Source organism: Trichoderma breve, chromosome 3 (assembly GCF_028502605.1).
Source record: "Trichoderma breve strain T069 chromosome 3, whole genome shotgun sequence".
NCBI lineage: Eukaryota > Fungi > Ascomycota > Sordariomycetes > Hypocreales > Hypocreaceae > Trichoderma > Trichoderma breve.
The window spans coordinates 143,464-156,359 of NC_079234.1; the positions used below are offsets into that span (position 1 = coordinate 143,464).

Consider the following 12,896-nt stretch of genomic DNA (forward strand, 5'->3'; position numbering starts at 1 on the left):
GCAGGGACTCTTTACTTAAGGGTATGTACTCAAATGACCCATAGTCTACACTGGCATTTAGCCCACCTTAGCAGTCACAGTCTTCTAGGGATCCCCCAAACCTCGCCTATTAAGGCGCCAGTCAATAGGAGTGTAGAACGTAAACACTCAATTGCGATGGCCTACTACTGCCCATGCTTGTCCCTCGAACCCGATAAACCCAAGTACCTAGGCAGACTAAAATGAATGCACTCTCGAATTTCGCGTGATGCGCCTGCAGCTCTTCCCGTAGAATATCAATGCGACCATTCCCACCAGCGTGAAACCAGCAGTCATCGCCATAAGAAGCATAACTGGTGGTACAAAGCCGTCTGCGGTAGCCCAATCATTCACAAAATATGTCATCCCAAACTGCGAGAAGTTTTGTAAGCATATTGTACCAAAAGAATGTACGATGGTTTACAGAAAGAAAACCAGCTTACCCCAAAGGTGTTCTTGCAGACGGTTGCAATAGCCATAATCTCTCCTGATATTGGCCTATAACAGTCAATGGCGTATGTGATGGTGATGGTAGGGATCGCGACGACTTGGATGCCCACAAAGCCAAAGCCGATGATGATGACGGCGGGCCACGGCCATTTTTCTTGCAAACCAACGCTGAATACCTTTGCGCATGATATGATTAGCTCAGTTTCTCGCGGGTTGCTCATACAAGTCTCCTCACAATTAGTCCAATAATAACGACCACAATGAATGGGCTTAAGGATATGAGTCGCATTTCCGGTTCCCGAATACCCTTGTTCTTTATCGTTGCTTTCTGTGAAACACAATCCGACCATGGTCCGGCGACGGCGAGTCCGAATACACCTCCAACCACCAGCGCAAAATTAGCATATCCGACCTGCGCTGGCGTGAAATTGTAAGGCGGCGCAGAGAGACCCGGGGACTGTAATATGTTGACCGCTAGAAGGGCATTCGCCGCTGATCCAGTCGCCATCGATGCCCAGAAGATGATAGGAAAGAAGAGGATATATGCTGGGGTGAAGAAGTGCCGGACTACCGATCGCCAGGCAGTCCGGTCAATGGGTTGAAAGATGCCAAACTGGGACCGACTAGGCCTTCCGCTCCCCTGAATCTCCAGTTGGAAGTTCTGAATCTGTGGTGAGGAAACAAATTCGGCATGTCCTGAGCTGGTTTCTATTTTGGCGTTATCTACGTTCGCTTCCTCGGATACGGTGACGCCTGGAATAGGACTCTGCTCTCGTGATCGACGTGTCTCTGGAAAGAAAAACAACAGTGCAATGATGTTGAGCCCCTGAGCACCGGTACAGGCCCAGAAGAAGATTCTGAAAGAAACATTCTCTGCAACAGCTCCTGAGATGATAGGGCCAAGGAAGAGACCCATAAAATAACACCAGCTTGTGCCATAGGTGAGTAGGTAACTGCAATTTGGGTGAAGTTGAAACTCACAAGTAGGATCCAACATATTTACCGCGCTCGTGGAGGAAATAAATGTCGGTAACAACGACATTCATAATACTCTCGTTTGCGGAAGCTCCGGTCCCCGCAAGAATCCGGGCACCTAGGAACGAGCCATACGACGTTGCAGTTGCTTGCCAGATGCAAGCACCAATATTGAGTATCGCGCAGACAAGGAGGGTTATCCGTCGTCCAAAAATCTCGCAGCTAGGGATGATGATGAAGTTGCAGTAGCCTAGAAGAATAACAGTCACTCCAGTCTGGAGAGAATTAGCATTGCTATTCTACCACTGCCTTGGGTGTAGAAGGAGGTAAGCCATCAATCAAGATTGGCTGAGGATATGCCCTCCCATCGCAAGATAACAATCCAATGAGATAGTAAGACTGGGGAAATGGTGGACGAAACCTACTTACCAACAAAGCGACATCGGTCAATGACTTTTGCCATTGCTGCATGAAAATCGGTGTCAATGGCGCTATGGACAGAGTTGGAATGACACTGGTTATAACGAAGATGCCCTGATTGACAATAACCAAAGTTTTCCACAAGGTACTCCAGTTCTTAGAAACGAATTAGCTCCCAATATATCTATCAAAGTCTCCTTGCTCAAAAAGGCCAAAATAGCTAGAAAGTGTAGATGGCCTCTCCATCAGAAACCCAAGCGGAGGGGTGTAAGAGAATAGGGTAAAAGAAGACTAGAAAAGTACAAAGTCAAAGACGGGATGAAACTGACAAGTGGATCGTGTGGATCATTTGTTGGCTGTGGAATGAGGACGATTGAGTCTTGATTGTCGGATCTCGCCCCATTTGCAGCAGTCATGACCTCTGTGCCTGGCACAAAGTCGGCCTCAGCCTCCCTCTCAATTTGGGACGCCACAGGCGAGTGGTTGGAAACCTGTTCAACTCTCTCCATTTTCGGTAACGAAAATATCGTGTCTGAGAGTTTTTCGTCCATTGGGAAATTTCGATGACCTTCGTACCATTATAGTGACTTTGATGTTCTCTTAATGTTCTGCCCAGATCTCTACAACTCACAAACTGGAGGCGGGGGATCGTGGGGAAAATATTAAGCAGATTGCAGTAGAAGTTTAGTTGCGGGGCCCCAACCTGTGCCCCAACCTGTGCCCCACGATTCCGTAGAATGATCGAGGCCGCGCCACGGAACTTACTTACAAATTCACAGAGGAGAGGCAAAGCAAGAGCAGTTGTACTTCATGGTGGTGTCCTTTTGAAGCATCTGATACAGTGGTAAGCGGGTCTTTCTACGAAGATTTCGTTGTTCCGTTGCGCAATGGGATACCGCGAAATGATGTCGGAGCCAGCAATTGCCAAGGCCTCATCTAATCTCTATCATACCTTCCAAACCTCCATTAAGTTTTGATATACAGGGGCATAGAAGAATACACTTTCCAGTTACGAATAAAAGGAGTGTCTCTAATGTACCTATGCTTGGATAGAACGCTTCAATGGGCCACCATCCAATCACGGTAGTTAATCTCTTATATTAGATCGGTAAAAGGGTGTAAATTCACAACTACAAAACATACGTTTTTCTTGAATCCATCCCTCCCATCTATATAATATCATATTTTACCTTGTTCACCAGTGTTCCAATTTTCTCAATATGTATATCAATCCTGCTTCCATTCTCCAAGCTCACACGAGGGTTTCGGAAATACCCAATACCAGCTGGCGTTCCAGTCAGGACCATCGATCCTGCCTCTAACGTCGTTCCTCTAGAAAGGCTAGAGATTTGCTTCTTGATCGAAAAGATCATGTCCTTCGTATTACCGTCCTGAACCGTCTGGCCGTTGTAAATGGCCTTGATGCTGAGAGACTGTGGATCATCAATGACCGAGGGAGAAACAAGCACCGGCCCTTCAAACTTGTTAGCGGGTTCCAATACGCCGATTTCTATCCAAACACATACCTATCGGGCAACTATTGTCAAGACCCTTTGAGAATGACCATTGTTTAGCCGCAAGCTGCAGGGTTCTCGCCGAAACATCGTTTGATGCAGTATACCCAAGGATGTACTCTAGAGCCTTATCCTCGGGAATATCTCGACCAGTTTTGCCAACTATTATACAGAGTTCGGCTTCGTAGTCGCTTGTTCCGTCTTGGGCGCATTTTGGAATAGGAATTGCTGCCGGATATGGGCCTGTGAGTGCCGCTCGAGGCTTTGTGAAAACTTCGAGCTCGCTTGGAATCGGGAATCCTCCTTCCTGATCCATGGACAATACGTAAGTAAAATGCGAGTAGTGGGAGCTATTTGTATGTTCTTCTGCACTTACCGCGGCGTGATCTTTGTAGTTGAGTCCGAGGCACCTAATGTAGTTACACTGCTCTCGGCTAACTGGAGACAGTAGCTGTGAAAGTCATTGTCAGCCTTTTTTCAGTCTTCAAAAATGACCATAGCTTACATGATCTACAGTAAGTACATGATTGGTTACTGTACCGTTGAATATATCACCATTAATTAAAAAAGCTTTGACTTCAACGCCATTCAGACAGTCGACTCCAACATCTCGTGAAGTATCAACTACCTGCCCTAGATGAACTTGACCATCTTCGACGGCCCTAAAGCGAATCAAGTGAGTCCAGTTTGGCATTTTGGCGTTGGGTGAATGGAATGGCCAGCTCACTACTATTGTCTTGCTGGCTGTTATTTGTTTGGCCGGCGAGGGGCTTAAGTTCCAGTCGTCTTATTTAGATCTTACAGCATATCTTCCCCACGCCTTAAAGCTTCCCACCTGCCCCGCAAAGTCCCCGCACAACGAACCGTGGGGCTAAGAGGAAGGATTGTGAAACGTTGAACAGAGTTGGATATTTCAGGACGCTGTCGGCAAAGTAAACTGATCTTCGCATGCACTTAATGATTAATCATGGCAGAAAAAGGTCCTTTCGAGACGACTGACATTATTGTATGTGGCTGTGGGCCAACTGGCGCTATGGTGTCAGTGCTCTTAAGTCAATACTCTATACACCATGTTGTTCTCGAAAAAGACAGCGAAGTGAATGCAGACCCACGCGGTATCGCACTCGATGAGGATGGCATCCGCTATCTCCAGGCATGTGGAATATACGAGAAGATATTCACAGAGATAGGCCAGTGTTAGCATACCCATTGTTGTCATCATCAGCTACTAAGCGCCTTACTCACCACGTCTCTAGGCATGGGCAACTTCAGATTTATCGACAAGGATCATCATGACCTCACCAGGAAACCTTTCATGATGATGGATTACAGCACGGTACGTGGAATGGAGTAGTATTCTCGATCAATGTGTCTAGTAGATGCAAGTTGGCTAACAACAAAGCATAGACCGAGGGTGGTACTGGCCATCCAGGCTTCATGTGTCATAAACAGCCATTCGTAGAGAAGCACCTGAGGTCACAAATAACGACGCTGGGTGTAGGCGAAATGCATCTGGGAGCACGTGTCACAGCCATCTGGGAGGACGAAGATTGGGTATATGCGCGCTACACCGACACATCTAATCAAGATCGTACTGTTCGCGGCAAATTTCTCGTCGGTGCGGATGGCAAGACAGGCTTCACGCGCAAACAGTATCTAGAGCCTCGAGGCATCACCTTGGACCAGGCTATGAGAATGCCGTACGAAGAAGATTGGGTTGCCCTCAACTGGAAGATCTCCCTTCCCTCGCCTGAGACACATCCCGATTTCCCCCTCTGGAAGAAGGGTTATACGCCCCAGAAGGTCTACGACGAATTCTTTCCCACTGACTTCCGATTCATGTGCAACCATGTCCGACCTGCCGTTTGTGGTCGTTTCGGTCTTGATAGCGATAGACTCTGGCGTTTCGAATTCGTGGTTCGGCCGGGCGAGGACGCTGGGGACATGGCAAAGCCAGACCAGATTGCAAAGGTCGTTTACCCCTACATAACTCATCCGGGGAGTCGCTATGGACTCACAACGAAGCAAATCCAATACCCGCTAGATTGTATAGAGGTTCTTCGTTGTCGACCATTTAGGTTCTCGGCAAGAAGCTGCAATAAATGGTCGCTTGGCCGAGTCGTTCTCTGCGGAGATGCTGCTCATGTTTTCCCTCCGTTTGGAGGCCAAGGGATCGCGTCGGCATTTCGCGATGCCATCTCACTCGTGTGGCGTCTTCGTATAGCAACCAATGACTCTTCCAGTGGCCAGGATACGTTGGACTACCAGACACTACTCAAAGGCTGGTATTCAGAACGAAAACAACAGCTGGACAAGTCACTCCGATCCACCGTTGAGAACGGAAATTATGTCACGGAATCTAGTCGTGTTAAAGTATTCCTACGCGACTGGTACCTCTGGCTGATCCAGCTCGTTCCAAGCTGGAAACACTGGCTGCAGCTAGGAAACCGCAGAGACGGGATGGTCAAGTATCAGTGGCAGGGGGGGATGGGGATGGCCTTTTTACCTAGACTTGGCGGCGGCAAGAATTTTCCCCAGGTCTACGTCGTTCCTGTTACAAATACTCCACGAATCGGAAAGGTTCTCTTCACTGACGACGTCATATTCAGTCGTCAAAAGCAGGGCCTATTCCAGGTAGTTGTGATATTACGGTCTCAGAATAATATCGACAGCGTGGAGACAGCCCTTCACGGCCTACAAGATATATCCGATGGGGCTCTAAAGGATGATGAGGCCACAATATTCCTTGACAGTACTCAAGTTGCCCCCTGTGACTTGAAGGGACGGCACATCTACCGGCTCGCCACTGCCGCAGAGTTCGCTAGCGACCCAGTCCTGTGCGCAGGAAGACCCAAGCCGGTGGGCTATGATCCGCGTCGCATGTCCAAAGAAGTAGGGAACAAAACATTTATCATTCTGCGGCCTGATAGATTTGTTTTTGCGGCCTGCGATACTAGATCTGACTTGGTCTATGCTGCTGAGATGCTTCGCAAGCTTGTCGCGACTGGAGCTCTATAGTGTGGGGGTGCTTTTCGTGCCTGGCAGTGTAGGAACTCTGTATTTCCCAAGAATACAGGTAGCATGCTAAGATGTATCATAAGCCAATAAACTTATAATCTATTTAAATTTATCACCAATACCTTTTGCTTTTCATGCCTCTCATCTCCCAAGCATCAATCTTGTTCAGAAAAAAAGATACCCTCAAATCAGTTCAAGCGAATCTCATCTAAATCCAAATCCAGTTTAAGTCCGAAGCTTTGTTTTCCGAAATTGTTCAAAAATTAGACTGATAGCCAATCACAGGGCTCTGCTCAGAGAGAGTTCTGGCATGAAAGCTTTGGATGCGCTAAAAATACACCAAAACACCACAAGTGCAGGGTAAGTTGGTGGATTAGCAGCAGGATACATTTCTACGAATTACGAGAAAAGTAACACGGCAGTTCAAATCTCCAGATGACTCTAAATGAACCTGAAAGTGTACAGATGAAGCTGAATCGATTTCAATTTGAGACATTGTTTCGTAGGTCAAAGGTAACTACATGTAAATCTAAACATTCATTGACAAGTCTGGAGGGTAACATAGTCATCACTTATACTTCTCAAGTATTTCCTTCATAGGCGTTCACTAAGTCTCGTGCGTCGCTGGCGTTTTGAACCAATTGTAATAAAGATACGGGATAAAATACCTTGAAAACACCTTATGGATTTAGCTCAAGTAAGGCCTGTGTTGACTTTAGAACTTCGAGGGAATTGAAATCGTGCAAGCTAGAAGTCTACATAGTACCCATACACTGGATCCCTGTCCTCCTCCCTACCGCCGTCACTAATCTAAAAATGCCTTGGGCACCTCGGGACCCCATACCGCCAAGCTCTCGTTGCCTGCAGGCAAATGTCCAATAGGCGTATCTTGATTGACTAAATCTCCGTCCGCATAATGCTCAATCATGTTGCCTGTTGTATCCCACCAGTAGTCAAAGATCTGGCTTCCCAGAATATGGCGGCCGACGCCCCAAACACTCTTATATCCTTTCCCAGCCAGCCATTGATGGCCTAGCTGCTGGGTGTCGAAATCGTGAATCTCGAATGAACAGTGATGAACATGTGATGTCGGCCCTTGACTCAGGAAGATGGTGTGGTGATCGACATAGTCGTTGCCTCTATCAATATGGGCGAAGACAGCGACGTCCTTGGTGCTGTTGTTCTCATCTGGTACAAAAAGCAGATCTGAGGGTACGAAATTAAAGTTACGAGTATACCAGTCCAGCTGCTCGGCGAAGTTTCGTACGACGAGGCCATAGTGGCCAAGCTGTTTCATTGTCATCGTCAGTGGGCACCTCGCTATAAGAGAGTATGCAAGGGTGTGTTCCAACCTTGTGCACCGCAGCCGGCCCTTCGTCAAAGCGCTGGAACTTTCGCATGCGCGGCTTTTCGGCCTCAAAGTTGACAATGAGTCTCTCGGGCATCTTGCCTACTTTCGCGGGCTCCTGGCCATGGATGAAATTGATTGGGAGCCCCTCCGGATCCAAGGCGGTAACCAAGGAGCCACCACCGGGTGCGTCGTCCAGTGATTGAATGGGACCAGCACCGTTTAGCTTCGAGGCCTTGACCAAATCATCATACGTCTCTACCTCAAATGTCCCACCGAGGAACTTCTTGGGACCCTTTTGTGCGTAGTAGACATACTGGTCAACCCCATATCCCCGGAACCACACGCGGTCTTCAGTCTCCTTTACAGCACGCATGCCAAAGTCATTAAGAAATGTGCTGATGCTCTTAAGGTCGGGATGCTGGTATCTCATGTGTACCAGCCTGACTGCACGAATCTGCTGAGCTGGATCAATACCAAGCTTCCGTCTCCACTCTGCAATACTCTGTCCGCTGGGACCAATTGCTTCCGTATCCGGCACGGAGGCGCCAGCATTGAAGTTGGTGAGAGATGGGTTCTATAAAGCAGCTGTTAGATCATGCGGGTGTCTGTTAGAGGGCGGGACATACGTACGCTGCTCATTGTGAGGCGCGATTGATCTCTAGAATAACCTACGGGCTGTTGTTCTATCTACCAAGTAGGGGTTGTGGCTTTTCGGGGCCTGGTTGGTGATGTCTGGCTAGATTCCTCCATTGCATATTATAGCCATCACGCGCCATTCTAGTCCATGCAAGAAGTGACATCCTCACCACTCTCTTTAACAACAGCCACACCATGCTTCCCGCACAGTTTGCGGGGCAGTCCCCCTTCAAACCGCGGGGCATTCCATCCCTCTTTGCTCCTTGCGGGGCGATGGCGATTCGCTATCCTTGGCCGCGTCCCCACGGAAACAGCTGCATATTAGGGCGTGCGCTGGCGCAGGATTGAAGTCTGCAATGGGGCACTTGGCACTCTAGCGTTGGTGAAAAAGCAAAGCAACCAGGGGCGAAATGAATATATTGAAAAGACTACGGAGTAAACAAATTATCCTTTTCGATTATTCCATCCGTTATTAATCGTCTTCGGATTTATCGTCACCGTCAACTTTCATCTGATCTTTTTTACCGTCCATGTGAGGTAGCTCCTCATCAAGTGCCTCTCCAGACAGAAAAAGGGTTTCTTTGGCCGGGACCCCAACAGGGCAGATATAGTTTACAACTGTGAATAATACAAACGAGGTTGTGAGGCCCAGAAGAAAGGAAATGTTGTAAATATGTATCCAATTCTCGTATTTCTCGCCCGTGTATCCATTAGCGGTCGCCACAAGGCCAGCTACGGTATTCTAGGTCAGCTGCATGCTAAGTGGGTGAAACTCGGGGAGACAAACGTAGCCCTGGCCACATGCACAGGGTAAAAACAATAAAGGGTCGCCAATTGAACCCGTGCTGATACCAATATGCTGAATGCTTATTTCCAACGTAGAGATCGCTCAGCTGTAGTTTGCGTCGCCAATGGATGTGATAATCAGCCAACAGGATGCCACTATATAATATTAGCAGCCATATATAGTCCAAGGTGCCTGGTTTCGTACGTCAACGGGCCCATGAATACGCCAAAGCCACTAAGAACTGTAAGGAACTTGCTCGCCGTTGCAAGAAGCTGCCATGGCCTAAAGAGGTAATCAGCCAAAGCTCAACCGTCACTGGCGATGAAGCTGTTTGTAAACTTACTGTGTGGCTATGCCCACAACCATCATGATGTACGAGCCGCGTCGGATGTTGATGTACTTTGGCCACAATCCGGCCAGATCCATACCAGTGGACATGGAATTTAATACAATGGAAATCTGGGTATTAGTGTAAGCAATGGTATAGGCTCACCACCTGGAAACAGAATGAAAGCTGCATGTGCTTACGGAAAGTTGTGAAGCCACAATCCCAATGCCTGCAAAGAAGACCGCCGCTCGTACCCCTGGACTAGAGTGGTAATGTTCCTGCACTGCTGCCAGTAAATAGATAGGATTCCATAGAATTTCTCCACCCAATACGCGATTTGATGCACTTGTGGCAATGATACCAATGACGGCAGTTACTGTAATTGTTAGTGGAGTTGCAATCAGCTGAGACAGAGTTGGTGAATGTTTAGTCTTTGCATATCGAGTCCAATCAGATTGGCCGAGAGTCCCAGAGCCCCAAGCGCCCAGTACTGAGGTGATACCGAACATGAAAGCCCAGCCCATGTTTGAGGCCTCTTTTTTCTGGTGAAAGAGCTCACCAACTCCATTGGCAGTTGAGACGCTCCTGAATAAGTGTTAGTTGACCCAATATACTAGCTGAAGAGGTAGCCTCGAATGTTCTCACCAGATTAATATACCAAAACAAGAGCCACAGAAAAGGAAGAAACAAACAACAAACGGGATCTGTAGTTTCTCCGGCTTGATGAGGATAGCGGGGATGAAGGCACACATCCAGATGACGAGCCCAATAAAATCGTTCGTCGCAAGGTGAGAACTTTCGCTAAAGGTGTTTCGCATATGGGCGAGGCCTATCAAAAAAAAGTTAGAGGATCATAGTTGACTCAATGAAAACATGATTTGGCATCGCCACAATCTCACCAGGAATGATAGCTCCAAGGGTAACCCTAGTTGCCTGAGCTCCCCAGAATGCCTGAATGCCGAACCAGATACAGCCTGTAAAGCAACGAATAATCACGGGAACTGTTTTCCCACTACATTAGTAGCCTAAAGGCAAGAGCTTACTCAAGGAACTCATACGTACAGTACGATCCCCTCATGCCCCAGGAGAATCTACTGGAAACAGTGAAGCCGATGTTGTGTTTTGCCCCAGGCCACCCGGCTACAACCGCAAGACAGCCAGTGAGAAATCCTCCTAATATCTAATACTCGGTTAATAATAGGGGTATTGCACGTTCAAAGTGAGGTGGTCGTACAAGTACGCCAATTGCTTCTGCGGCGCTAAGTCCAAACGCGAGCAGAGTACTGCCCAAAGACCACGCAGAGAGATTGGATCCAGAGACAGTCCAGTAGCCTGTTGTACTGATCAGCATTTCCACCAGTCAAGAGTCAAAAGACGTATATTACCGAGATAAGACCATATGTGAAAGGTTCGACGATCTGGAGGGATTGGGATCAAGTCGCGGTTACACCAAGTCGTATTTTCATAATTGGCATCTTCATCTTTAGGACTAGTACCCCGAGTTAATATTGAATCATGTTATTGTGTAGCATGATAATAGTTACTGACCATTCAAGCTTATGCTTGACTGCCGCCCAACGAGTGCTCATGGTAGATGGACAGAGGCTCACTTTTGACAGCGAGGAAGCCGAGACTGTGCGTGTGTTGTTTCCCAGTAGATATATGCTGGATCCAAAAATGCCATTGATACTTGGAAGCCAAGGGGATGAAGGATAAAAGCCACCTTTTATAGACGGACGATGTCCTCTGGCGTTGGTGTGGCGCCTCTTCTGTCCCTCAGGCTGGACGCGGATGATGATAACAAGTGATAAGGTAGGAGAATGACCTGCTGTACTTCGTGACAAAGATAGACGCACTGCCGCCACGCTATTATGATGACAGCGGCAATGATCTGGGCTGTGGAACGAAGGGACGATTGGGTGAACATTTGAATGTCCGGGGTAATCACTGGCGCACTGCCTCGATCGTGACCCCTAACGCAGATACGTTGGATTCCATTTTGCGGGGTGACAAGTTTCCGGGGACAAATGGCTAATGATATTGGCCATAACAGTAGATAGGCATCGAAAAGCGAGTTAGTTTAGGACAGCAGACAATCTCAGCGTGGACTCACCTTATCTGGCAGTAATTAGCTCCACGGAAATGTGGGAATAGTGCAAAAGCGACGTGCCTCTCGCGCAAATGTGGTATAGAGACAAGTCTGTTCGGCGAAGGAAGGCTTTGTTGTATAAGTTCGCCGTTACTAGTAACACCACTAGTCGATCATTAGCACGAGCTACCAACACCGTGGCTATGATGCGTAATAATTAATACGCCATGCCGGCCAACCAAAGCGATTACTTCCCCGCCTCACCATCTCATTGAATCCATGGATTGATGTAACGCATCTACCATTGTCGCAATCGTAACATCTCCCTAGACTTTGTGGGCCCATAGGTGAATATCGCCAAGTGAGCATTGAGCATGAATTCCTCAAGCAGCTTCTCTGCATCAACCGATGAAGTCACCATCGATAGCATGCCGCGGCAACAACCTCGGCGACGTCGACGCCCTCCTCGCAAGTTTGTAATCAAAAGCACTTTTGGTAACCCTCGACGGCCAAGGAGCCGGAAGAACCGTCCATGTGACGCTTGCCGGAAACGCAAGACAGCGTGCGTCATTGCAACCGATCCGCCTTGTAAGCTTCCTCTCCTGGGCATACTCCATCTTCGACTCAGCGTCAAGTTCTAGTGCTCCTGTAAATTGTCCTGTAACTTGTTAACCAGTGTAACCGTAATTGTTAGGTCAGTCGTGTAGACGGAGAGGCATCACATGTCAGTCCACCTCCACGGCAGTAAATGACGCCCAAGCCATACAACGGCCTGCCATTCTTGAAGACGGGGCACAAGAGGATGAGCCGGAGACTGTCCAACAGCAGCAATTGCAGCCACCTACTTCCAATCGTGGTAGCTCTTTCAATGTAACAGCACCACCGATCACCAACCGTGTGCTGCCAAGCCCGAGTCAACAAGAAGCAGTCCCTTATTATTTAAGCCCAGCTCTGTACGATCAAGCAGACTCTTTGCTACAGCAATGTAGCGATCCGGCCATTTTGGTGCATCAAAACTTCGTGCACGGCCCGGTGAACTCGTCAACAGCAGATACAGAAGCTGTGAGGACCATACTACTCAGAGATCAGGCTATACTAAACAATACTACTTATACGCTCGAAGACATTCCAGGACGTTGCGCATACTTTTTGGGGCGGCCGAGCGAGCAAGACGGCTTCCTCCTCGACTCATTCAAATACGGGATCCTGAGAGATAATTTTAGTTTATCCGCGAATATTGCCCAGGTTCAGTCATATAGCACATCATCATCTATAACGGAACAGAGCCCGATCCACTTCCTTCTCCTACG

General features: G+C 48.0%; 5 protein-coding genes across 5 annotated transcripts; 1 reads left to right on the forward strand and 4 right to left on the reverse strand.

The window, feature by feature from the left end:
• Positions 1-216: 216 nt before the first annotated feature.
• T069G_04467 (major facilitator superfamily domain-containing protein) lies at positions 217-2,372 on the reverse strand (the record flags this gene model as incomplete). Its single annotated transcript, XM_056171677.1, has 7 exons — positions 217-390; positions 462-644; positions 704-1,135; positions 1,214-1,397; positions 1,450-1,718; positions 1,873-2,019; positions 2,193-2,372. The coding sequence occupies 7 exons, from the start codon at positions 2,370-2,372 to the stop codon at positions 217-219; spliced, it is 1,569 nt and encodes a 522-aa protein (XP_056028535.1).
• A 660-nt stretch (positions 2,373-3,032) lies between these two features.
• T069G_04468 (fumarylacetoacetate (FAA) hydrolase family domain-containing protein) lies at positions 3,033-4,071 on the reverse strand (the record flags this gene model as incomplete). The annotated part of the gene is made up of 4 exons (XM_056171678.1): positions 3,033-3,337; positions 3,390-3,684; positions 3,754-3,828; positions 3,883-4,071. The coding sequence occupies 4 exons, from the start codon at positions 4,069-4,071 to the stop codon at positions 3,033-3,035; spliced, it is 864 nt and encodes a 287-aa protein (XP_056028536.1).
• A 273-nt stretch (positions 4,072-4,344) lies between these two features.
• On the forward strand, positions 4,345-6,395 carry T069G_04469 (FAD binding domain-containing protein; the record flags this gene model as incomplete). The annotated part of the gene is made up of 3 exons (XM_056171679.1): positions 4,345-4,573; positions 4,634-4,713; positions 4,785-6,395. The coding sequence occupies 3 exons, from the start codon at positions 4,345-4,347 to the stop codon at positions 6,393-6,395; spliced, it is 1,920 nt and encodes a 639-aa protein (XP_056028537.1).
• Positions 6,396-7,200: 805 nt separating this feature from the next.
• T069G_04470 (glyoxalase/Bleomycin resistance protein/Dioxygenase superfamily domain-containing protein) lies at positions 7,201-8,385 on the reverse strand (the record flags this gene model as incomplete). Its single annotated transcript, XM_056171680.1, has 3 exons — positions 7,201-7,683; positions 7,748-8,320; positions 8,377-8,385. The coding sequence occupies 3 exons, from the start codon at positions 8,383-8,385 to the stop codon at positions 7,201-7,203; spliced, it is 1,065 nt and encodes a 354-aa protein (XP_056028538.1).
• Positions 8,386-8,854: 469 nt separating this feature from the next.
• On the reverse strand, positions 8,855-11,086 carry T069G_04471 (uncharacterized protein; the record flags this gene model as incomplete). The annotated part of the gene is made up of 11 exons (XM_056171681.1): positions 8,855-9,114; positions 9,170-9,324; positions 9,374-9,451; positions 9,513-9,628; positions 9,698-10,082; positions 10,143-10,326; positions 10,397-10,498; positions 10,560-10,677; positions 10,732-10,829; positions 10,883-10,986; positions 11,046-11,086. The coding sequence occupies 11 exons, from the start codon at positions 11,084-11,086 to the stop codon at positions 8,855-8,857; spliced, it is 1,641 nt and encodes a 546-aa protein (XP_056028539.1).
• Between the last annotated feature and the right edge of the window lie 1,810 nt (positions 11,087-12,896).